General features: G+C 42.6%; 1 protein-coding gene across 3 annotated transcripts in view; it reads left to right on the forward strand.

Annotated features, from left to right (window-relative positions):
- The window catches only part of REDIC1 (regulator of DNA class I crossover intermediates 1), a 90867-nt gene that overhangs the window by 21225 nt on the left and 42626 nt on the right, over window positions 1-27016 (forward strand). For 2 of the 3 annotated variants that reach the window (XM_083182941.1, XM_083182942.1), the window contains exons 2-4: window positions 691-730; window positions 12720-12852; window positions 20579-20702. In XM_083182941.1, coding sequence (XP_083039067.1) covers window positions 691-730; window positions 12720-12852; window positions 20579-20702 — 297 coding nt within the window. Of the gene's footprint in view, window positions 1-690; window positions 731-12719; window positions 12853-20578; window positions 20703-21812; window positions 22271-27016 lie in introns of those variants that run through there. The other variant, XM_083182943.1, reaches the window with a different exon arrangement.

The following is a 27016-nucleotide window of genomic DNA, read 5'->3' on the forward strand; positions in this document are numbered from 1 at the left end:
CGTCCCCTCGCGGGGCTCGCTGCGCTTGCCACGCTTCGGGCTCGGTGGCTCGCTGCGCTCGCCACACTATTCTATTCTCACTCCACGCCCTAGTGGATAGTAGGGCATGAAAAGGTCAGAGGATGCGTACCGCCGCCCCTCACGGGCTCGCTGCGCTCGCCACGCTTCGGGTTGGCGTGGATCGTGGGGTGGCGTTAAAAATTTGGGGGGACATTTAAGGGTTAATTGTGCTTATTTGGGCTCTGTGGCCCATTTAACATTGATTCCTATGGCCAAATCGGGTCCATTGAGGCATTTAACAGTAAAATCGTGTCCATCGGGCCTTTTAACATTGATTCCTATGGCAAATCGGGAGCATCGCGTCGCAGGCATCGCGGGTACATTTATGGCCGGCCGCGACGCGACCGACACGATTTCCATGTTTAACATGGGTTTCAATGGGAAATCGCGGGCATCGCGTCGGTCGCGTCGCGGCCAGACATAAATGTACCCGCGATCACCACGACGGGCGCCCAACTAAGTAAAGAGTACCAAAAATATATATCTGTATTACCTGCAGTCTCTCCCTGTTACATCTTGAGTAAGGAGATACTGTATGTCGCAAATATACTTTAAGCAATAGGCCTATTAATGCATTAGGTTTCCTGGTTATGGTGTGATGCAAATTTCTTTATTTTTCTTTGTCTACAGGAACAGAATCATTTTCAAACGGGAAAGACAGAAACAAAAAGTAACTGCAATAAATTCAAATTTTATTGATTTTAATACTAGCTCTCCTATGTACTCCAATTGTAAAGTACAGCTTAGAACACATTACACAATGGGCCGTATTCAATGTGGCCAGCGAGGGGATTAAATGGCGAGGATCGCCGAAAACAAGCACCCTTAGCCGTTTAACCCCCGCGCTGGACGCTCACCCTATTCAGCGAGGTGGAAACGGCGTGTACAGGGGGGATCAGTTGAATACTGAACCGGGAACTGTGACGGCGAGCGATCAGCACTGTTCGCCATCACAGCTCGCAAAAGAGCATTGAATTATGCCCACTGTGTACACAGCGACAAGACCTAGCAATGGTGCTGCCATTGGCAAGTGCATACACACTTGCCAATGCCAGAGTGATGGAGGGGAGGGAGGGTTGTAAGGGTGCATGCAGCATTCATGTTTGTATAGATGATGGAGAACATCGCTAAGGAGCCCACATGTACGATATAGTGTGTACACATTAGACGATATGTACAAAAATATTGTTTATAATAGGAACTCCCCTCTGACGAAGGAACTCATTTCCGAAATGCGTTACAGTAAGCGTGTATCCTGCACTACATGGACAGCGTGGTCTTCTGGTCAAAGTTTGTGGCAGTGGAGTATCCTGGACTGAGCCCCCCTTGCTTCCGGACCAAGGGACCCAGACTGAAGGACTTCTCCTGACATCTATATGCCTGCTGTTTGCGTTGGACCCACTGTTTTATGCTTTTATACAAGTCACCACTTTAAGGGGAGAATCTGACTAAATACTCTGGATCATTCATTCCGCCTATTGTATACTTATCCTGTTGATCTCTGATGAGTATTATTTGGTTTTGTATATTTTGCATATTTTTAACTTGATAAGGTTTATTCACCTTATATCTGGTTACCTTTGAGCGCTATCTTACAGATTCACTTCTTTTCACCATTGTATCACGTATTGAGTAGTCTAAGGTGTTTCTACTCCGTGGATTTGTGTTTAGCAGCACTTTGGTTTAATTGCGCACCCTTCAGCCATATTTTTTTGTATTGGGGGGGGGGTCTCTGTTGCCACAGCTTGCGGTGCACGCCAGAGTACCCGCTGCTGTATCCTCTTACAGTGAGATCCAGATGCCTCTGCGTTCGGCGCATGTTGGGGTCCTCCGCTGGCATGACCGCCGTCGGCAGCTGGGTAGTGGGGAGTATCACCCTGGCTCCACGCTACACACTCAGACGGCCATTAAAGCGGGCTTTTTAAAACAGGTGTCATTGTAAGGGGACAGGGCCAGCCGTGGCTGAGCTACTCGGCAGGAGGTACTTCTAAGAAGGTAACCTGCATGAAGTGTAATTTAATTGACAAGGTCAAATTAACACTTAAGATACAGGATGAGGATCAAGCCCCATACTGATCTACTATGTTTGGTAAGAGACAGAAATAGGCGTCGACCTTTCCTGTCTCTGAGGAGCTAGATATTCACTTACAGGCTGCACGGAAATACCCTTAAAATTTTTTTTAAATATCACAAAGATTTTTGTCCTCATATTCTTAACCTTCTCATAGTATAAAGTTGAGTGAGACACCACTGGCTGTTGACCCTTCGGTATCCAGACTCTCAAAGAAGCTTTTGCTTCCTGTCCCAGGGGCCTCTTCTCTTTATTAACACTCTGACAGAAAATTAGAGACAACATTAAAAACTAACTACACTGTTGCCGGTGTTTTGCAACACCTAGCACAGGTGGGCTGCTGGGTTTCCAAAGCTATGGAGATCTGGGCTGTCAGATTTCCAGAGATTTGAAATCAAATCCTGCTGTGGGAGAAGTGGTGATTCTAGATGACCATGTTTGTGAGGCAGCCGCTTATCTCACCGAAGCGTCTACAGATATGTGTATTGCGGCAGCACGAATATAAACCTTATCAGTCTCAGCATGTAGAGCACTTTGGCTATGTTCGTGGCAGGCCGATGCTGAATCTGAGTGAGCTGTAGATGCTTTGGCTTTCAATGGAGAGGTTCTGTTCGGTCCAGAACTGGACAAATGGATCTCAGACAACACAGGGTATATCTCCTTTTCTGCCTACAGCAGCTCCTCTGCCCCTTTGTAGAACCTTTCAGGGGCCGTCATTTTGGTCCTTTTCACCTGGCCAGTAGATTTCGAGGCCATCCTCGGGGTGGCCACTAGAGTAATCAGATGCCATGGCCGGGGAGCCTTCTCCACCGGCCATATTGACCCTAAACCCACATCCAAACCTTCAGCATGACTTGCTTCTAACTCACTTAGGGGATCCCAAGGTAGGGGCATGTCTTCTGCTCTTTGTGGACGCTTGAGTCCACTCTTGTCAGGATGCCTGGTTGAGGGTTTTAGTTGTTTCAGGTTACAAGATGAACTTCCAGACATCACCCTCCAACCGTTTTTTTACAACCGGTTCTCCAGACAAGCGCATTGTGTCGGAGGAAGCTACTAACAAACGACTGAATGCGGGGGTGGTCACTCCTGTACCACAAGATCAGCAGAAACAGGTTCTACTCCTGTATGTTTCCGGACGGTCCGGCCAGGCCCATTGTCCACCTGAAGCATCTCAGTCCTTTCTTGAAGGCCGTCAAGTTCAGGATGGAGTCTCTCCAATCCGTTATAGCGGGTCTGGAGAATGCAGTATTCTTGGTGTCCTTGGACATCAGGGATGTATACTTACACATCCCTATTTGGCCACCTTACCAGGCATTCCTAAGATTTGCTGTTCGGGATCAGCACCTACAGTTTTGGGCCTTGCCCTTTGACCTATCATCAGCACCCCGAATATTCACAAAGGTCATGGCAGTGATGATGAAGTTACTTTGTTCGCAGGGGGTCATGATAATAGCCTGCTTGGACCTCCTGTTAAAGGCGGCCACACCAGAGATTCTGTCGAACAACATTCGGTTGATCAGAGTACCCTGATATATCATGGGTGGATGCTCAATTTTCAAAAGTCACAGCTTTGGCCCTCTCAGAGGTTGCTATTTCTGGGGATGATTATGGACACATCCATCCAGAGAGTCTTCTTGCCTCTGGACAAGGTTCAGTACCTTCAGTCGCTAGTCCGTCAGGTACTGCAGCACAAACAGGTCTCAGTCCATCTCTGCACCCGCCTTCTAGGAAAGATGGTGGCTGCGTTCAAAGCGACATCCATAGACCGATCGCTCAGCACACCATGGAGAGGTTTTATACAACTAGAGACTGCAGTGCTCTGGTGCCCCCAGGTTGTATATTTTTAAAAATATAGTATAAATTAACAGAAAACCAGGACACTCCAGGGGCAAACGCAGGATTTTCAGAAGGGGGTTTCCAGAGAGGGGCAGAGCAAAGCACAGAGATGGACACAGGTGTGACCCATTATATGCCGGGTCAGTTAAAGTATTATAGATAGACCAAATGTATATAAATAATAATAATACACACACACACACACACACACACACACACACACACACACACACACACACACACACACATATATAACAGAAGTGTAGACCCCTAGCTATGTATTGGGGCCCCTAACTATCCTCCAGCGGTAGGGGTGGGGGGTTCTATGAGCGGAAGCTTTGATGTACCACGGGTGGTAGGGGGTATTATATCAACCTCTCAGCATGTAGGGCCTGGATCAGTAATTTCCACTAATTACCCCTTTACTGCACAGATGGTGGGAGATGGGGTGGGAGAAGGGGGCATTGGGCTGAATGAAGGGGCCCTGATACATAACTTCCACGGTCTACCACCCAGCATGTTTATTATGCAGAGTAAGGGTGTATAGTGAAGTGGGCTTATTATTCATAATTTTCTGGTGGGAGGACAGCTTGCTTGACTGCAGATATCTCCTGTTCCCAGAAATAGATTTCTTAGCTTTTAATGGAATTAAAAACTACCAAATGGTATTGGGGACTAGGGGATCAGAGTTCAGGAGGCAGAGCAATCTGCCAACGAGAATATAAAACTACATACCAGGTGTGTGGAGCTGGAGCAGTAACCAGCTGCTGGAAGGCTGATATATCTGGTTCTGGGCATAGTAGAGACAAGCTCCTAGTGTTCATCAAAGTGGGGAGAGTCCCAGCTTTTGGAATTTACCCTCAGAAACACTCTTAAGTCAGACAGAACCTGAAATATCTGACTGGGAACAGCAATTAACAGTCTTGGATGGGGTCCACTGCTTTGAAGTCAGATATCTCTGGTACCCCAGGGCCGATTTTTTAAATTCTTGTACCCATGGAAAGAGGGGACCCTCAGCTTTCAGTCTAGGACCCTTAGATTCCTGATTTGTGTACTTCATTATACAATATAAAGTACACAATCCATAAATACCCCTTGTTTCTTTTATTAAATACACATACAGTAGAAATGCTATGATTATTTTCTAATTCTGTAAATCCAGATGTATTTTACCAAAATTTTAATTCTGGAAAATAAATTCAGATTCGAAAATGTTTAGCAACTAAGTAAGTTTCATTTATATAGCGCACTGTCTCCAACAGGACTCAACAAAGCGTCACATGGGAGTTCTGCTTACATTTCCTCTGTGCCTGGCATCCTGCATTAATGTCACTTTATTAAAAAATGTTGACAAATTGTAATAGTAAAGATAATGGTTCTGGTTAAAAGATATAGGAGGTTATTCTGATCGGAGCGGCCAAACGTGCGTACGTTCCATATTAGCGTACGCTCTCCGTACGCGGCCGTTGAGGTTAAGTCCACCCACAACTCAGCCGCATACGTACGGCCAGAAACAACGTCAAAGGGGAGTGGCGTACAATTGAGCGTACGCCAACGTACACGGACGGCCCAGCCCTTACACTCCGACAACTGGCGTACAACAGAGCGTACGCCACCGTTTACGGACGTCTCTCGTCCGTCTTCCCACCGACTTCTTGCGGAAATCTGAGCGTACGCCAGCTTGCACGGACGGGTCGCTATTGTTTTCAATGGAAAACTCAGCTTATGTCACCGCTCGTGAGAGTGAGCGTACGTCCGTGTACGCTGGCATACCCTTCACATGTATGGACCTGCAAATCTTGCCTTTCAACTAAAATTCTGACAAATAATTAATTATTCTAATTGTTATTCAATTATTGTTTTCTATTAACTCAATTGTCTACCTTAATAAAGACCCTAATAAAACAACATTTTAACCCTCATTACATGTATATTTGTTATGTTCTAATGTGGCATTTTAATCACTATCTATGTGTCCCCACATTGCTTTTACTTTTAAATAAATTTATGTTGGTGTTTGTGTGTATGTACTAAATTATGTCCATAATTAGTTTGTCCAAAATGTGTAACATGTATACCTACCCTGATGTTATGTGTGATGTTTTAATCGAACAACATTAAACATTCATGCATTTTCACTATGTGTTATTTAACTCAAAAACACACACATTCACACAGCAATCGTTGCCCCTCACATCAAAATACAAATATAACTTACATTACACATCTGTATGTACCTGCCCTTACAAACCTGCAAACATATTTTTGATTAACAACACAGGCAACTTCTCTCTGTACCGAAATTTTTAATTTTAACATACAAACATAAAAACTTTTGGTCTAAACTTAAATGCGGGCCTCCAGTTGGGCAAAAAGGATGTTCAAATACAGGAGGGTCAGGAAGATCTCCCGAATTATCGCTGCCACCTCCTCCTGGTGCTGTTCAGTGTCTGTAGTGAAGGGAAAAAAAAACATTATATTTAATATATCATATACACAAATGTTTGTTGTATTTGTACATAATAAGAAGTTGTGAGTTAAGTGTGAAGGCCACATAAATTTTTCAACTACATTGAAGAAGGGTATGCTGTAAACACAGTACTAAAAACTAATATGTTAACACACACATACTGTACATATTACATAACATTAAATAGATTCCTCCTTCTTGGATGAATGTATGCTGTATCCCAATTGGTAGTTTTGTTTTGGGGGACTCGCCTCTAACCTCACAATTAGGCTGTGATATTTAAGGGTTATGACATTGTTGTGGCTTAAGCACTCCTTACTATTTAAAATTTAGGACATTGCTGTACAAATTATAGGCCTAAAGCTATGTTTGTAAAGCATGCATCCGCATGGCCTCACACACTATTAACAAAACAATCTATAAATTTATGTTGCACATCATGCTGGGAAGTGGAGTTACACAACACCTGGATCCACATAACTACAACACCACTAATGTCGGATATGTCATTGGATGTACTGTTATGTCAATTATTCAAGGGGTGAGGCATGGCCACACTAAAAAAAAAACACCAAGGGGACCCTTGTTCCTGGAGAAGGACAGGCCACACCTCATGGTCGCCCTGCAGTGATATGTTGCAACTAATGTTGATGTTGGATACACATATGTGGTTGTTGTGATTGTTTATGTGTAGAAATGTGTAGGTAAACATTAGACACATTATTTACTTACGGCTAGTTGAGCCATCCTGCTCGCCGCTGGTTGGGTGTGGGGTGGTTGGGGGGGGTCAGGAGCAAGGGGGATGGGATAGGACTTGGGATACTGGTAGTGGGTTGGAGTGGGGATTGGAGAGGTTTGGGGGTGGGTGGTGGAGAGGTGTAGGGGGGTTGGAAATGGGGTGGGGTGGGGGTAGGGGTGTGGGTGGGAGTTGGGGAGGGGGTGGGGGTTGGGGAGGGGGAGTGGGTAGGGGTGGGGGTTGGGGAGGGGGCGGGGGTTGGGGAGGGGCTGGTGGAAGGGGATGGCGAAATTTGGTGGGCCCCAGCTGGACCCATTGTCTCCTCCTCTTCCTCCTCCTCCTCTTCCTTCTCCTCTTCCTCCTCGTCTGGCTGCTCCTGGGCTGCCTGCTCCCGGGCTGCCTGCTCCCGGGCTTCTATGCGTGCTCTTGCCCGTGCTGAAATGTTCATGTTGATGGCATAGAAATCGAAGATTGGGTTTCATAAAAAAGGGGGAAAGAAAAATTCACATTAGTCATGCTCATAACCTTCCAAATTATCATTGCTGTTATATTTCAGACATTTATCATGCAAACTAATTGATATGCTACACCCAAAAACTGAGCAACTACTTAAACCCCCCCTATACACCCCCTATACACCCCCTATACACCCCCTATACACCCATATACACCCACATACTCAGGAACATATTTATAAAAAGTACAGAAAACATTGCAAAAAAACGCAGACATACTAGTAAATAAAAACTTACATCGGGCAATATGGCGGCGAATAGAGCAAAGTAACACTGGCTGCCGCCGGCGCAGGTCAGACCAGCGGCGCTCCACCTGTGCCAGGCTTCTGCGGACGCCGGTCCGGGTGTATATTAGGCGGCGGGCAGCATTATACGCCCGCCGCTTGTCCATGTTGGACACATATGGGCCCCTGGGCCCCAGCCGACGGTCCATGACCTCAACCAAGGCCAGCAGCTCCTGGGTCGAAAACGCGCGAGCCCTGGTTGAAGTCATAGTGGCAATGGCGCAGTTATTAATTGCAGGTACATATATCACTTTTGGTGCTTGCTGATTGGTGTAAAAAATTGTTTGTTTAGTATTAACTTTATTAATCCTTCTTACATTAACAAACTGGATGCGAATAGAAACTTACGCGGACCGTTCCGATATACACACACCATAACCAACAGCATGCATTCAATGTATAGAGAGGAACTGTATATACAGTGTGCGTAAAAGAATACACGCAACCGTCTACTAATAAATACGCTGCTAAAAGGGGCACAATACACCGATTTCCATGGAGAGACGTACTGTATATACAGTGTGCGGAAAAGAATACACGCAACCGTCTACTAATAAATACGCTGCTAAAAGGGGCACAATGCAACATGTTGGTGTATGACAATTTCATACTCATTACATATGTAAGGAAAGCATTATAACGTGATGTTTTGAAATGTGACTCACAAAGCATACACGAACTCCAACAGATACCAGCTGACAACACTCATCATTGGAATGAGAGGTGCACACATTTCACGATGTAGCACACAATGCTCCACAACCTGTGTATGTGCATATACAGGTGATTGATCAGGTGCGTTGAGACCTGCGTAATTTAAGCGGCAATTATCGGCGGGAAATATCGGCGTAAATTAGCAACTACATTGCGGGGAAAAATATACGACCCCTTGTTCATGGCGGGAGATTAACATATAAATATTCAGTCAGATGCAGGCCAGAATTGCTGCAAACATGTCTAGCTCAGACGATTCCGCAGCTGAGGACGCTCTACAGAGAGCTACAGCAGAATCCCTGCTTGAAGCTTTGCAGAAGAGGGAACAGGAGCGGAGAAGGAGGGCTCAAGAGAGAAGTAGCCTGCAAGACCAAGCGGGCCCCTCACTAACAGGCCCTGTTCAACCTCCACCAGCTCCACAAGGGCCAAGCAACCAGCCAGAACAAGAGGTTGCATCTCTCCAAACAGGTGTGACCCAGCAGGCGCATGGTGAGAGAACTGGGGCCACCAGAAAACGAGCTGCAACATCTAGGGTGAGGACTGAGCAGGATACCACCACCAAAAAGAGAAACCCTGCATTTGTAGAGGCAGAATTAAGAATTTTAGTGCCCAGAGCACGCGAATGGATCGAATTGCCAACCAGGAAGCCGGGTGCCAGTGCAAGGAGAAACCTTTGGGACAAGATCACAGAGGAAGTGAACCAGGTGTCACCAGTGGTCAGAGATTGGCTAGCGGTGAAGAAAAGGCAAGTGTGTTTGTCCCCCTGATAATGTCATATGTGTGTACATATGTTACATGTATGTTTTGAGAATAATAGAAAGGTGTGTTTGTAGATAGTGCTACACTTCAATGTCACATGTGAACACAACCATGTCTAATAACCCACATTGATATATGAAACATGCACCATTGGTGTGATGTGAGGTTATTGGCACAGTTCTGCTCATGTGAAGTATGTGATGGGACAAGAGAAAGTGTGTTTTTGAAAGAGTTGTTGTAACATGTTCCATATGATGCTACTGAAACAAGAATGACCAAACTGTGCACATGTAGCTGGTGAGAAACTACACATCCCAGTATGCCATCCCATAGTTAAATTACTCCATAATAACCACACTGTCAAGCTATGGTGGAATGTGTAGTTTCACAACAGGTGGAGGTGCATAATTTGGCCATGGATGATGTCATTTCTGCAAAGTGAACTATGTATGTGCATTTAGTGGCCTAATGAATGAGATGAGACACTGAAATGCCTCCTAATGGAGACATTAATGTGTGTGTGGGACACATATGGCTAAAAAACATAAGATCACCCACACTAGGAAATGTCACGTAGCACAGTGGTGCACATATCTCATGGTGATATTTGTATTTTTAAACTTGTAGGTGGACAGACTTCAAAACGACACTGAAGAGGAAGATGACTGACCGGTACAACCACAGCATGTCCACCGGGAGAGGGCCTATGCCAGATAATTTGGAGTATACCCCCCTGGAGCAGGACGCCTTGGACGTCATTGATGTGGCCGAGGTCAGGGGGATATCCAATATGGATAGTGAGCTCCCGGCGGAGGTCTTTGCTGCTGCTTTTGATGGTAAGTCACAGTAATGCATTGTATTTTGAAAGATATTTTTTTGTGCGTATGTGATGGTGACATTGTTTTCAATTATTATCCTAGAAGAAGCAGAAACCCAGAATGAACCGGCAGCATCTTCCTCTGCAGAGCCACAGGTGGAGCAAGTGGTCCAGCCTCCACCAAGACGACACCCCCAGCCACAGGAGACATGGGATGAGAGCGTGATGGTGATGCTGGAGAGGATCGAGCAGCAAGGGGTGGATGCTGCGATCCGTCAGCAGCAGATTGGGGAATTTCTGGCGGATTGGAAGGCCACAAACAGGCAGCAGTGTGAGGCCTTCAACCGCATGAATGACACTCTGGCGGCTGGCATGCAAAGCATTGGCCAACACCTCAGCCGCCAGAATGAAATTCTTGCGGAGCTGCTGACCACCGCCAGGTCCCTAAGGGACAATCCCCCATCTGCTGGCCCACCCCAAGCTGCTCCCCAACCTTCCACCTCTGCTGACCCTCCTGTGTCCACTAGGGGAAGACGCCGCAAGCCATCTGAGCCAAAGGCCCCTGTCCCCAAGGCCCCATCTAAAAGAGGGAAAAAAGGGCCCAAATAATGAGACCTGGTTCACTTCCTCTGTGGTTGGACCCCAAATGTTTAAATTGCACTGGACATCCACTTCCTGAGTTGGCCATCGATCCATTTTCGTGCCATGGGCATTAAAGTTCTTATTTTGACCTCTAAAAATGCAGGATAAATTTTTGGTGGTGTGTATCTTGCTTAGTATTCACCCTGGTTGTTGCAGTACGTATTCTGGTGTCCCCATTTCTTTCACCATTGCATTTGCAGGGTAACACATGTTTGGAGATATGCAACCTCTTGTTCTGGCTGTTTTTTTTATTTTTGTGTCTATTTTATTTGTTTATTTGATTTATGACATTAAAGTGTCAAATAAGCTGTGATGCTGAACAGCAAATAAATTTATTTTACCAATTAAAACAAAATTGTTGTATGTGTAATTTCTTGAAACAAATACTACATTTATGTGTACTTACTGACCAGGGTATTTTTGAACATTTGTTGAAGTGTGGTAGAAGTTTCCCATGTGTAACCCTCTCCATGGCCATTCCCATGTTCCTATCCAACTTTTCCCTGCTAATTAGTTTGTGTCAGCACATGTGCAGAGCAACTTAATAGGTGAGAAAGCAGTTTGTGTGCAGGTGAGGTAGCTCCTACAGTAGTAGGTAAAAGCAGGTCCAGAACAATGCTTTCCTCATGGAGTGGGTGAGGCAGACAAACAAGGGTCAAAAGGTACATTTGTGTAGGAATGCATATGTGTCCTCCCTAAAAAAAGATGTGTGAATCGGCCAAACATGAGAAAATTGCTTGTGAACAAACATGTATAACTTTTTAAATATATATGATTTTACAGTGTCATAAGCAGATGTAGGAATCCTTTGTTAGAGAGATGTGAGTGCAATAATGTGATTGGTGGCATCTTACATCCAGAGTGTAGTAAAATCCAATTCATAGCAGATCAGATAGTGGTACAGTTCTGTATTTTGGGTACTATACAAAGATTGTGTGCAAAATAGTGGGCATGGGCTTAAAACATTGCTGAAACATACTTTGTAGGTGTTAGATGTGGTTTATGTTATTGTATCATAAATACAAAACCTATGTTTGTATTAGAGTGAACACGTTGACACATGTCGACTTGTGTAGATTGAGTGTGCTACTGTGTAAAGTCTATGAAAGCACGTAGTGAATGTGTCTAACTGTTTAACAAATACCTACCTTAGCATATATAAGCAGGTCTTAAAAAGATTCTTACCTTAAATTAAACAAACCTTTAAATGTAGAGAAGTATAGAAAGATAAGCTTTTAATGTGTTTGAGTGCTGTGTGTGGCTTGCAGGTAGTAAAATCATGGTTTGGACTTAATAGACTGCAGCATTGCTTATTACATTCAGGTGTATGTGTTTGAGTAGTAATCAGCGTAAATTAGCAAACCCAGGCGCACGCAGGCATGCGGTATCTGTAGGGGTGGTCTGAGCTGGCGGTTGGCGGCCGCCTGTTTTGTGTCCGAAATGAACGGTGCTTTAGGCGATCGTGCGGTAGTAGCACCGCTCATTTTTGGTGCACACCCCCGTGTACGCCCATATTTACGCCCATTTTCCCTCATTATTTCGGCCGCTCCCCTCAACACGCCCCTATGCCGCCCCCAATGGCCGTACTCTCGCGTACAGGTTTTTTCGCACGGAGAGACCCGTCCGTAAGCGTTGTGGAGTGTTCGCGCCTGCGCATTAGCGAATGTACGCATGCGCAGATCATGAAAAACCCCGGAACGTACGCGTACGGCCCGGCCGCACCAACCAGAATAAGGCCCATAGTTAGGTGTGTTTGCATTGTCACTGACAGCTGTTTCAAGAATTGGAACTACTTTAAACCCTTTATCTATACAGGATTTCTTTGAAAAAAAGAAGCTGAAATCAAAATTGGAGCTGTTAGAACAGGAATCTCCCCAAAAAGCATCCATCAGCTTAGATCTGCTTAGTTTATATGTTGTGAATCGAGTGTCCAGAAAGAAAGAAATTAGTAAGTTAACTTTTGCCTTGTCTTGCATATTAATACTTTTTTATTTTTTTCTTCTTTTTTTGGCTTATTTTCCTAATTGGGAAACTACTGTATTCAGATTTGAACATATGGTTAATTTTCCACACTGTCTATACTCTTTTAGTGCATTATCATTATGGTTAATTTTCCACACTCTGTCTTTTTAATCTTTTAGTGCATTATCTCCTCCCCCCTAATCCATTTTAATCATGCATGAAAATACAATCATGCAGCAATATTGCATTGGAGTATTCACATTTTCTAGAAAAACACAGTAAGTAAAATGGGTTTTACAGGTCCCCTTTGACCAGATTTCAAAGGTCCCCATGTAGTATATTGACTGTTATCACTATGGTGTGAGAGGTCTACAGAATTCCTCACAACTATATTCTACTGCATCTTACTGCTAGTTTAAAGCACCTGTCTGGCACTATACATAAGAATAGCCTTGGTGTGTTCCTGATGCAGAAGGAATGTTTAATCAACAACCAACAACTAAGCATAATTTATTTAAAGCAGCGGTTCTCAAACTGTTGGTCCTGAACCCTAAAAGTGGTTTCTGACCATCTAAACATGGGGTAGCGGCTCCATAATGCTGACTGTCAGGCTGATTACTTCTCTAATCTCTCAGTCAGTGACCTTGAAAAAACTGTATGGTAAACATCAAAATGCGTCGGGTGGTGCTAGCTTTAATTTTATCTACACCATGTCACTGATTAAAATTATTTACTATTTTGAGCTTCACCCATTATTGTGCTACCACTGTGGATATTAAGTTATATCCAGGTCTTGCCTTCACTGGACAATTGTCACAAATGGAGATACGTATATCCAGCTTGCAAAAACCACACCGCTATCTACCGTCTCACCAGAGGAAAGCCACCTCACCAGCATGCATTGAGGTACCTGCACCCCTCCGTTACTAACAATCTGGAGGAACTTAGATTTAATATTCTTTGGGGACAGTTGGTCTAAATCAGGCATGTCCAACGTTGGCCCTCCAGATGTTTTGAAACTACACATCCCAGCATGCTTTACAATAGTTTTAGCATTCTCTTATAGCAAAACTGTGGCAAAGCATGCTGGGATGTGTAGTTTCACAACATATGGAGGGCCAACGTTGGACATGCCTGGTCTAAATTCAGGACCTGAAGGTACGGGTGCTTGTATAAAAAAAGGTGCCTTTGTGATGTATACTATATTAGCCATTTATTTATAAACATGCAATTATAATTCTGTGTAATTTATGTTTATTAAAATTGTGTATTATATATTTTTCCATATAATTCATACTATCATATTATTAGCGCAGACTCCTCACATCACTGGCTAAAAGATCTGAGGAGTCATAAGGCAGGCTTCCTGCCATCCTCTGCCGCCCCCTGTCATCCACTGCCTCCCTGCCATCCCCAAAGCACCGAGGCAGTGCATAATATAAGCTTAGATATTCACATGAATATTTAAAAAAACACATACAGGACATGTACTCCAAAATGAGCTTATCTCTGCAATTGTGTAATTAAGTGTCGCATTAGCGGTTACTTCACATACGTTTTGTGCCTCAAAAATGCTGTTGTGCATTTGTCTGCTGACCACACATGCTGTAACTTGCTGCGGTCCTGTAATAATTTTATTATCTGACGGGATCCCATTGCAAAATAATTAGAGAACCCCTGATTTAAATTATATGCAAAGCAAATACAGTATCTCTGGAGGTGTTGAGATTTTATTCTACCAACTACAGTTGGCAGCACTCTTTGCTGGATATACATTTTGCCTCAGGCAAATCAGGAATGCCCCGCTGCCGTTTCCCCTGGCAACCATGTGAAGGGATGTTTCACGAAGCCACATCCCCTCACATGTGCCCACAGCAGGAGAAATCATTTGATGGTCGCCGACCATAGAATGATTTCTCCTGCCTTCGCAAAAATATAAGTCAGTGGAGATACTGGACGTTCCCCTGGGCAACCCCCGAGCCCACCACCACACGACCCTGGCCTGCACCACTCTGTATGAACGGCCCGGCGATATTGTAAATCGCCACAGAAATGTGCAGGTGCAAACCCTGACCATCGGGACAGGGGCCTAATTCGGTTCACTACTTTTGAACCAGAATCGGTCTCATTGTCCCAATCCACTGATAACCAATGGTTATAGCAAGTAATTGCATAAAGTTTATTAGTTTTTATCCTTTACTAGGATAAGTGCAAATAACAGTTAAAGATTAGTTCACCCTTTGAGTGCCAACATTGCTGTGAGAGATCCTCAAAATATCTGCTAAAATGCCAGCCTTGCTCACAGCGACTGTTCTTTTTTTTAAGTGGAATATTTAACTAAACTTCAATTAATTGACTTGGCAATTGCGAACTGGAAATTAGTACACAAAACATAATCCCTGGAAATGCCAATACATTACCACACCATAGGAAACCCAGCATTGTACAGATGGAGCATCCCTCATTCAGGCAGGGGATGGCGGTAGATTTGCCAGCCACCATCCCCCGCCAGAATTTGGAAGGGCACGCACCCCCTTACAACGGAGCTCCCCCGGGTCCTCGCGCTGGTCCCCAATGCCTTCCCCCACCTCCTTGCATTGTAGCGTCCGCTCACCAGTGGGGGTGGTCTGGCGAGCCCTGGCACTGGATGAGCGGTGCTACATCTGTATGACAAAAATAGGGAGTGGAAACTGAGGTGAAGCTTTTTTTTTCCTAAGGACTCTCCAGGTGTGACAAGGCATGGAGATTAGTGGGTTGTCGGTCAGATCAGGTGGAAGTTTGGTGGAATGCATATGAAGTAAACTAATTAAATCTATGTGTGGGCAGACATGTTACTAGCTTTATTAAAAAGGGATCAAAGCCGCTGGAGTCTTTCTCTTTCATCTCTAGGGTATGCTGGGAATCATAATGATGGGTTATAGATGGGTGTTTAGTGGAGCCAGGCAGTTTAAATCTGTTAATGTGTAACTGGCTCCTCCCCCCCCCCCCCAGACCAGCTTTAGAAATGAAAAACAGAAAAAACAAAGAGAATCGGCGCTCAAAAATAATACAATTCAAGTGCTGGCATCAATTTGATATTATTTAATAAAAGTAATCACATATATAACACATATATTCTAAAAGGTAATAAAAACTGATATAATCAATTAATGGACCCGTTTGGATGAGATAGATATAATCATAGTCACCAATTGGTGACTATGATTATATCTATCTCATCCAAACGGGTCCATTAATTGATTATATCAGTTTTTATTACCTTTTAGAATATATGTGTTATATATGTGATTACTTTTATTAAATAATATCAAATTGATGCCAGCACTTGTATTATTTTTGAGCGCCGATTCTCTTTGTTTTTTCTGTTTTTCAGGTTTTATTTGGGGAACTAACCACCCCCTGAATCGGCTGCTCTGTAAGGAACCTTACTCATATAAAGGCGCTCTAATAAGATTGACCAAGGTCAGTCTTTTTGTTCAGCTTTAGAAATGAATCTGGGAGAGCTGGTCACTTCCTCGAGCTCCTTGGGAGCTCGGTCCCACCCTGCTGGGTTTGGAGTCCCTTGGAACCTCACATACAGCAGTGTGGGTGGAGCCCCAGCAGTGATAGCCACCGGCAGCCAGGCAGAAGACGTCGACAGTATATAATTCCTTGTCCATGGTTAGCAGCACTTATGGGTCTTGTGGCAGCAGTACAGAGGCAGTGGGGAGGAGAGGCACCACTTTGGGCACTCTCTCCTCTTGCAGACTACCAACCCTGTCCGGCCACAGTGGGTTCTGTGGCGGGGGGGGGGTTATGTCAGGATATGCTGACACGGCACCATGGAGCTATCACGAGTGACATTGTATGAGCATATGGGGTGGAGCTTAGCATGCTGGTGCAGACACATGCTGTGCTGCAGGGATGCTGTCTGCCCTCCGTTTCTCTGCAACCAACGCTGTTACAAGGGGGTCTGGTTGGGTAATAGTGCTTTCTAAGCACATTTGGTAGCCTGTGTACTGCCTTATATAATATATCATCTCTCTCTCTCTCTCTCTCTCTCTCATATATATATATATATCTAGTGTCTGTGAGTCTCCGAAACTCAGCTATCTGCTGGCAGAGTATGAAACTACATCTCTTTCTCAAACATGCGCAAACTCAGAAGGTAGCAGACTAGCTGTGGAAGCGTTTGCTTTGAGTGGGTTTGCTGGTCATCTATTTACATGTCTAGTGGCTGATTATGTGTCTCCAAAACACTGCCATCGTTTGGCAGCGAGTGAAACATCTCTTTCTCTCTCTCTCTCTCTCTCTCTCTCTCTCTCTCTCTCTCTCTCTCTCTCTCTCTCTCTCACATGAACAAACACAGACAAGGTAGCAGACTATCTTCTGAAGCATTTGCTTCTAGCGGGCTTACTAGTGCATGCTTGTGTGTATACAGTTGTGCTCATAAGTTTACATACCCTAGCAGAATTTGTGATTTTCCAGGCATTTGTCAGAGAATATGAATGATAACTCACAAACTTTTCTTTCACTCATGGTTAGTGGTTGGGTGACGCCATTTATTGTCAAACAACTGTGTTTACTCTTTTTAAATCATAATGACAACAGAAACTACCCAAATTACCCCTTCTCCCCCATATCGACCTTTCATACATAAAGCCCCATTATGAACAATTTTGTAAATGGACAAGGGATGAGCGCTATAGTTATTTTGGTAGCTATGAAAATATGGTCCATAATATAGCTGTCATGCATAACTGACTGGTAATCATTGAGAAGAGCAAGCACCGGAGATGGCTGTATATGATCATATAATACCTTATATACCATCTCAAATACAACAGTCCATAAGGACTAAAGACAAGGACACCCCCCCCAAATATAATATGTCACCCACTTTTAAGCAATTACACAAGCAGAATTTTGATTGGGTTGGCCATACGGAATGCAATATGATCTAATATAAATAATGAAGGATTTTGTATTGGCAGTTTTAAGTGGTTATGGCACTTAGGAGGTGTTCAGTTGTTTATCACCCACCAATCTCCTGTCTAAAGTGACGGGAGATCGCAGGGCGATATTCAATTTATCATTTTGATCACACTGATCAAGGTAATTATGGATGGGTTTAGTCGTGCATAGCAGCTAAACTCCACCGAATGAATACAAAATGGAAAAAAATGGGATATAGACAAAAGGCGCAATAGTATACTTCAAGTTAAATACTTTCAGACTTCTCCTTTATCGAAGTGAGGTCGTTTCTCAAACAGGTGTCGGTTGACAAGTCGTGATGTTCAAGAAAAGAATAAACATAAAAAAATAAAAAATGATTATGTGGTTGTCTCTTGATCAGACAAAACAAATACGTAGTGTTTAAAAATGTGACAGTAGGTGTGACAGTACCAGAACTCATGTTGGTTAAGATAGTATCCCTCGCATCAAGGTTTCTTTGGTACAGTCTCAGGGAACCCCACTCTTCATTAATCAGGGAAGAATTCCTTGTATATAGTGGAACCGGAATATTTTCAAACGTGCTCACTTACGTTTTAATAAAGGTGAAAAACACATATAGAGGTTTCTTTAAAGAAGGGCGTACCCCTACTCACGATGTGATCTGGGATTTTCAAACCTATAAAGGTTTCTTTATGTCTCCTCCTTATATATTCAACTAGTTTGGAGAACTTTGAAGACTGGTATGTACCACTACTGGCCCGATACCTCCAGTATTCCAGTGTGCATAAAACGTAAGAAAAAACTCAATGTAATAAGGTGCGACAAATTATGCACTTAACCAAATGGTTCAGGTACCGTATATATTTTTGCGCACCTTACTCACCCCTTCTAATAGGGGGCAAACGCCCGTAGCGGTTTCTTTATCCAAAAGAGGCTCAAGTGTGTGATGTTATCAAAAGGGACCAGGACACCAGGTTGATGAAAAAGGTATATCCCCAATGTTTTTAATCCAAGAAAAAATCTTTTTACAAGTCCCAAAGGCAAATCATGTGGGGTAAAGCCACAAGATACAAAAATTTCCCAAAACATCAATACAATTTTAAAAAGTTTAAAAGTAATACATACATCCGGAAGTTTGTTTAAAAGTGTGTGGCTGTTCACTCTCCTCCAACAAATTTGTTGGAGGAGAGTGAACAGCCACACACTTTTTAAACGAACTTCCGGATGTATGTATTACTTTTAACCTTTTTTAAATTGTATTGATGTTTTGGGAATTTTTGTATCTTGTGGCTTTACCCCACATGATTTGCCTTTGGGACTTGTAAAAAGATTTTTTCTTGGATTAAAAACATTGGGGATATACCTTTTTCATCAACCTGGTGTCCTGGTCCCTTTTGATAACATCACTCACTTGAGCCTCTTTTGGATAAATAAACCACTACGTGCGTTTGCCCCCTATTAGAAGGGGTGAGTAAGGTGCGCAAAAATATATACGGTACCTGAACCATTTGGTTAAGTGCATAATTTGTCGCACCTTATTACATTGAGTTTTCTTTTACGTTTTATGCACACTGGAATACTGGAGGTATCGGGCCAGTAGTGGTACATACCAGTCTTCAAAGTTCTCCAAACTAGTTGAATATATAAGGAGGAGACATAAAGAAACCTTTATAGGTTTGAAAATCCCAGATCACATCGTGAGTAGGGGTACGCCCTTCTTTAAAGAAACCTCTATATGTGTTTTTCACCTTTATTAAAACGTAAGTGAGCACGTTTGAAAATATTCCGGTTCCACTATATACAAGGAATTATTCACTGATTAATGAAGAGTGGGGTTCCCTGAGACTGTACCAAAGAAACCTTGATGCGAGGGATACTATCTTAACCAACGTGAGTTCTGGTACGCCTCATGAAACTACACCTACTGTCACATTTTGAAACACTACGTATTTGTTTTGTCTGATACAGAGACAACCACATAATAATTTTTTATTTTTTATGTTTATTATTTCTTGAACATCACGACTTGTCAACCGACACCTGTTTGAGAAACGACCTCACTTCGATAAAGGAGAAGTCTGAAAGTATTTATCTTGAAGTATACTATTGCGCCTTTTGTCTATATCCCATTTTTTTCCATTTTGTATTCTGAAGTAAGGGTGTATCTTCAGGGATTGTGATTTAAGGCTGCAGTGCGCCACGTATCACCTGTCATTTTGGTTTTTCAACCGAATGAATAGTTGTGACACAAAGTACAGTTTTAGCATTCACACTGGTAACGTTTCGTGCTGGCAGCCAACCGTGCTCCAATGCAGCAACAATTGAACACCACTTTTTTTTCGGTGCCATCTACTAGCTGCCAGCATGCTAACAATAGAATTCCATTAAGACAGTTTGTGTGCCTTCAAATAAAATGCTTCCCATTGTTGAAATGTTAAAGTAGTATGTAAATCCATTTGCCACATAAGATGATAATTTAATTCAGTCACACAAAAACATTGTTGATAACAACAACTTTGTGGTGTATAATTATTAACTTCACTAGTTTTGCCTTTATGCAAATACATGTGAAAATGGTACTTTAGTACGTAGTGAAATTCTTTATGTTAAATATATATTCCGTTCAGACTATCAAAAATGAGACCTAATCGGCATGCATATGTATATAGATACATTATTTTCTGCTTTGTTTATTTATATTACTTAAAACATAATTGACAGGAGCCATAACATAAGTTAATCTTTGTTCAATGTTCCTTTTCTATTTTCCTTTTTAGATCAGAAACCACAACATGTTGATATCTGCAATACTAAATGTTTAACTGGAAGAAATAATGCAGAATTGCCAATGTCACCCATCACTGTTCCATCTAAAATATGTTTGGAGGAATCAGAAATGATGTAGGTATTGCACATATATATTTCACATTCATGTTATTATAACTAATATCTCCTAGACCAGTGGTTTCCAACCTGGGATGATTGTACCCCTTGGGGTACACTGCGGACGGGTTGGGGGTACATAAAAATATTATTGGTAATGGCAGAAGACAAGGAAGAAGTCTACCGATGGCAGAAGAAGTCTCCCATTGCCATGGAGATGGACCACTTAGTGTAACTTCTGGTCCATCTGATGGACATCAGCATCTCCTTGTGCTTTTGCTTGACCAGCAATCCACTGGGAGCTGCCCTCAGACCTCAGCATTCATCTTTTTTCCTGCACTGACACTGGTGGAGGAAGCAGTGGCATTTATCCTGCAGGCGCTAACGGGAACCACGGAGATAGTAGACAGCCAGCGGACAGGCACAGAGGAATCTGATTCCTGACCGCACACCACTCCTCCACGACTTCTTAATGTAAGGACACTCATAAAGATATGCATACCGCCCACTTCCACTCCACTTTTAAGTGCTGTGGATATTTCAAATTCATAAATGAAAAGACTTATCAAGGGGTACGAGAGAAAAAAGTTGGGAATTGCTGTCCTAGATTATAAAACTGCTTTTTGTCTGTCTGTGGGGTACTATATACTTTCTAATATCAATTTTTTTTTGTAGTTGTTACAAATAATAAAGTTTGTCATATGCTGCTACTACACATGTGTGATTGCATTCGATGCGATCTCGGGCTCGATTTCCTTAAAAGCTCACCATTTGATAAATCGCATGAAAAATGCATTTTAATGCTTTCAATTTTGCATTTGATCATGCAATGTATTGAATGCACTGTTTGATAAAAAAAAATTGTCGGGATCGCAATATTGAATGCGATTGCATCAAATGCGTTAAAAAACACCAGATTATCCAACAGATCTTTAATATTTAAGTAGAGGGCTGGCCTATCTGGGGGGGGATATATAAACAGGCAGCCATTTTAACTCCATGCACTCCTGTTTGCTTTGTGACTAGAGAAGTTTGGTTTATACCTGCTGCTCGTACCACATTGCTAACTACTGTGCACTGCTTCTTTCTGCCTGGCATTACAAAGTGCTTCTATCCTGCTCTGTCTAGAGATGGATTCTGCCAGATTTCAAGCTCTGATAAACTACGCTGTGCTGAAGCTGAGAGGAGATAGGGCCCAGCAAAGGAGAAGAGAGAGATCATGCTGGATGAGGGCCTGGTTACTGCAAAGGCCTGATCACTCCTACATGCCCCTCCTGGCTCATATCCGAGAAAATAATCCGGATGATTTCAGAAATTTTCTACGAATGGATGATGACACCTTCCAGGAATTGCTGGGTCTTGTGACCCCCTATATTGTGAAGCAGGAGACCCTGCAGTTCCTGGCTACTTGGCAGTCCTTTGAGGACCTGAAGTATGGGACACGCATCTCTGTGCAGGCTTCTTCCTGGTAACATGTTGTGCGGGCGACGTTGTCTCCTCAACAGATAGTTTGTGAAGGTCAGGGGTACGGCCAACGTCTTTAGGTGATTGAAATAGATCTTGTGACTGTAGTGGAAAACACTAAAATGTCATTGAAAACATGGTTTTTTTTTTTACAATTCCCTACAACCGTTGAAGAATGGCAAGCCATCGCAGAGGAATTTGACAGGCGCTGGAATTTCCCAAACTGCGGTGGTACCATAGATGGGAAACATGCGCAATACCAACCGTATTACCATCTGATTACTTCAATTATATGGGCTACTTCAGCGTTGTTCTCATGGTGGTGGTCAACGCTAACCATGAATTTATTTTCCTGGATGTGGGAAAAAATGGCCGATGCTCAGATGGCGGGTCCCTAAGTAACACCCGCTTCTACGATCAGCTGACCACCAACTGCATTTACCTGCCGATCAAACAAAGAATGGCCTGGGATTTGTGTTCATGGCAGATGAGGTCTTCGCACTGCACAAACACATAATGAAGCCCTACCCCCAAAGAGTCCTGAACCATGAGAGGTGCATATTTAATTACCCGCATTCTAGGGCATGCAGTGTTTTTTTTAATGCATTTGGCATTCTCAGTTACCGGTTCAGGATCTTCCACAGACCCATCAACATGCGGATGGACAAAATATACTATGAAGTAACAGCTCAACATGCTCCATCGCAAGGCTACCAGCAGAATGACTTTGCTCCCAGCAGGACCCGAAGACCCGAACCAGCCAATGGAGCAAGTGCAGATTTCATCTGTGTCAGCTCCTGCAGTATCCTCACATGGCTCTGCTAGGGCCAAACAGGTCCGTGAAAGCTACAATGCTTTTTTCAATGGGGAGGGAGCTGTGTCATGGTAGGAGTAATCTATCAGCTAAAAAAAAAAAAAAAAAAATCAACTTACCCCACTCTCCTCCGCATCCTGACTTCCCTCCATGGACTCTGCCATCACTAAGAGCGACTCCCTTGGTGTCCGCTTCTCCAAAAGGAAGTTGAGCTCCTTGTAGTACCACGGCTGCAGAACGTACACCTTGTTTGCACCTGCCCCCGACCTCTTGGACTCCCCTATCTTTGTGTTTTCTTTGAATGTTTGTGATTTTTTTTTTTGCGCACCCATGTCACCGAGGCGGCAAAGTATGTGGGCTTCGAGTACTCCACCATGCGGTTCTTTTTATTGCTGTAGTCAGGATGACTTCAGCCACAAACACTCCTTATGGTAAAGGCAGATAAAGCCAAACAGGAAGTCCTGTGTTTCATGCGACATCTGCAGAATTTAAAATACAAAACAGATTTAAATATTGTTGAGAAATAACATTTGTGTATTATAGTTGCATTTATTGATATTTAAAATTTGTATTATAGTTAGTGTTGTAATATAAAGTTTGTTAGTTAAAATTTGGTGAGGTGTTTATGATAATACATTGACGTGCGGGGTGCAGCAACAAATGGTGTGCACATGGGCAGTGGGGCAGTATAAAACAGTGTGCACATTCGCCTGCTGCAGCATAATGGTGGACAGTGGAGCAGTATAAAACAGTGTGCACATGGGCCTGCTGCAGTATAATGGTGGCAAGTGGGGCAGTATAATGGTGGGCAGTATAATAATGTGCACATGGGCCTGCGCGGCCAGCAACTTGCACTGGTGCAGCATTAAAGTATACAGTATAAATGGTGTGCAGTGTTGTTTGAAAACTATTAAAAACATTGGTGGTCAGTGGTGTAGCCGGCCTACCTGTTCCCCTGCAGCCTGGGAGCCCAGCAGCGTGCATCCAGCCTCCTTTCCAGTCATGTGCACAGTGGGTGGAAGAGGAGTGGCCAGTAAGTGACCACAACTCTTCAAGAATTGCACGTTGCAGTTTAGAAAAATCGCATGCGCACAAAACAGCATTCGACCGTACGTACAATTCGAGAAATATTATGTGCAGCACATAAGGCCGCGAGACGCGACATTCGAGAGCCGTGTCCGCACATCGCGTTGAATGGTACACATTTTGTGCATAGTCATTAGATTTCTCAGCCAGATGAGGTCGAAATCGAAGGATTGTATACAATATCTCACAAGTGTATGGACAGCACACACAGCCTCATGACAACCGATCATGATATTTAAACCTATAACCTGACTTGGAATGTTAGCTACACAATGGTGAAAATAATATTGCAATTGGTTTAGTGGTGTTGGAGTTTATCTCAATCAGAAAAAAAAATCCAGCTTTTCTCATTTATAAGATGTGTAGATAGCTTTATGACTATAGAAAACTAAACTGTTTAAACATTTTTCACTACATTCCAAGTAATGAGTTAAGCCCCATACACACTAGACTTGAAATTAAAAGATATAGCTCAGAGAGGCCCTCCTGAGCAATATCTTTTTAAAAAGCATCGAGTGTGTACAGTTAATATAGCTAATGATGCAAGTTCCTGCTCATCCTTAACAACCCCCTCTGTCTGCTGAACACGCATGTACCGTTGATGTCACTGAACGATATCGTTTACCACAATCATTCACTGTGTACACTCAATTTGGTTTGACTAGTGGCACTAACGATATAGTTGATCAAGCAAAAAGAAAAGAAAGAATATGGTACAGCGCTGTGTTGAATATAAATGTAATTTATTTAAAAAGTATACAATTTCATGGCCACAATAGACAGACAAGACTCACAATACATATAGATCTGTTAGTCCATTCCCATCTCAACCCAACTGGTTAGGGAAGGGTATTTTTAATATTTCTTCTAAAACTTTAACTGAAAATGAAGTGAAATTATTAGAAAGAGGCCTTAACTTTGCCCCAAAATCTAAACCAGACCTGTTCAAATTGTTTGTTGATTTAAATCGATATGTCAGAACCCTTAGTAGGAAGAGATTCTTCGCAATGAAGGCTCTGAAAAATAACCATCTGACAGCAGACCCTATTGTACTGAATAAAGAGGATGATGATATGATTGAGATCCTTGAATCACTAGAGGAGGAATCTTCCAATAGTGATCAGCTTAAAATATTTGATATACAGAGGGAAAAGAAATTTAGAAACAAATCAGAATTCTACCCCCTTCAGTACAAAGGGCCCCATGTCGAATGTTTTTATAAAACAACATTGGAACAATTTAAGTCCATGTGTGAAAAAAACGGAAAAAGGAAGGACAGAATCTGGAAGGACAATTTAAAAGGAGGGGAGAGAAAAGCACTACGATGTCTATATAATGATAATAGTGTGACAATAAAACCGGCTGACAAGGGCGGTGGGATTGTTATCATGGACACTGTTGACTATATTAAAGAATCTTACAGACAGTTAAATGATAGAGAGTTTTACAGTGTCCTTGACGGCAATCCCACCGCCCTATATCAGAGGGAACTCAAAGGAATGCTTGAGCAGGCCATGGAGGATGGCGCTATTTCCAAGGATATTTTTAATTTTCTTTATATTGCACATCCCATCACCCCCACTTTTTATTTTTTACCTAAAATTCACAAAACACTTCACAATCCACCTGGGCGACCAATTATTTCTGGTGTAGGGTCCCTCACTAAAAATTTGTCACTTTTTGTAGATTATTATTTACAAAGCCACGTGGTGAAACTGAGATCTTATATTCGTGATACCAAACACTTTCTGAACATGATAAATCAGGTGGAATGGAGAGATGATTACATCCTCCTTACGTGCGATGTTGAAGCACTATATTCTAATATCCCACAAGATCAGGGAGTAAAAGTGATGGAGCATTATTTGAGAAATAACACCGACCTCTCAGAATCACTGCGTGGCTTAATTTCACATTCTATTAATTTTATATTAAAACACAATTATTTTTTGTTTAACTCACGTTATTATTTACAGACACGGGGGACTGCCATGGGGACCAGGTTCGCTCCGAGCTTCGCCAACCTATACATGGGGTCCTTTGAGGACCAACATGTGTGGGGAGGGGGGTTCGGGGCGGACCTGGTCCTCTATGGCAGATTTATTGATGATTTATTTATTATTTGGAAAGGGGATATTAGCAGTCTACAAGTTTTCACTGATAGTTTAAATAATAATAATTTTGGTTTAAAATTCACGAGCACTCACAGTTTAACACAAATTAATTTTTTGGACATAGCGCTATCAGTTAGAAATGGCAAACTAGAGACGGAGACATATCAGAAACAGGTAGATCAAAATAGATACCTAGATTATGAAAGTGCCCACAACAAAGTTTGGAAGGATAATATCCCTAAGGGGCAACTTATTCGTGTCAAAAGAAACTGTTCCACAAATGAGTCCTATCAGAGGCAGGCTAAGGGGATTATTTCCTCCTTCAAAGAACAAAAATACCCACCTGAAATAATTCAAAAAGCAACAGAAAAGGTTGAAGTAATAGAAAGAACAACTCTACTGAATGCAGTCACAAGACCTAAAATTAGGAAACAGGATCAAAAGAATAGAACAACTCAATTCGTAACACAATTTAATGAATGCTCTCGAGAGATTAAAAATATAATAAAAAACAATACAACATTATTGCTACAGGATGAACTGCTAAAGGACATTGTTGAACCCAATGGGGGAATTATCTTTAGAAAAGGCCAGAATCTAAAAAACCAGTTGGTTCATAGCCATTTTGAAATTAAAAATAAAGAAACTAACTTAAAAAGCAACCCTGGTAATTGGATTCCTGAGAAACCATTTGGGTTCCACAAATGTGGAAACCATAAATGCATGACATGTGTAGGATTAAAGCAAAAGAAAAGTGTAGACTTCAAATCATTTACAACGGGTGAAGTGTTTCAAATTAAGAGTTTTCTGAATTGCAGAACGACGTTGATTATTTATGTTATTGAATGTGGGTG

The sequence above is a fragment of the Crinia signifera genome, chromosome 4 (genome assembly GCF_055691185.1).
Source record: "Crinia signifera chromosome 4, ASM5569118v1, whole genome shotgun sequence".
Lineage (NCBI taxonomy): Eukaryota > Metazoa > Chordata > Amphibia > Anura > Myobatrachidae > Crinia > Crinia signifera.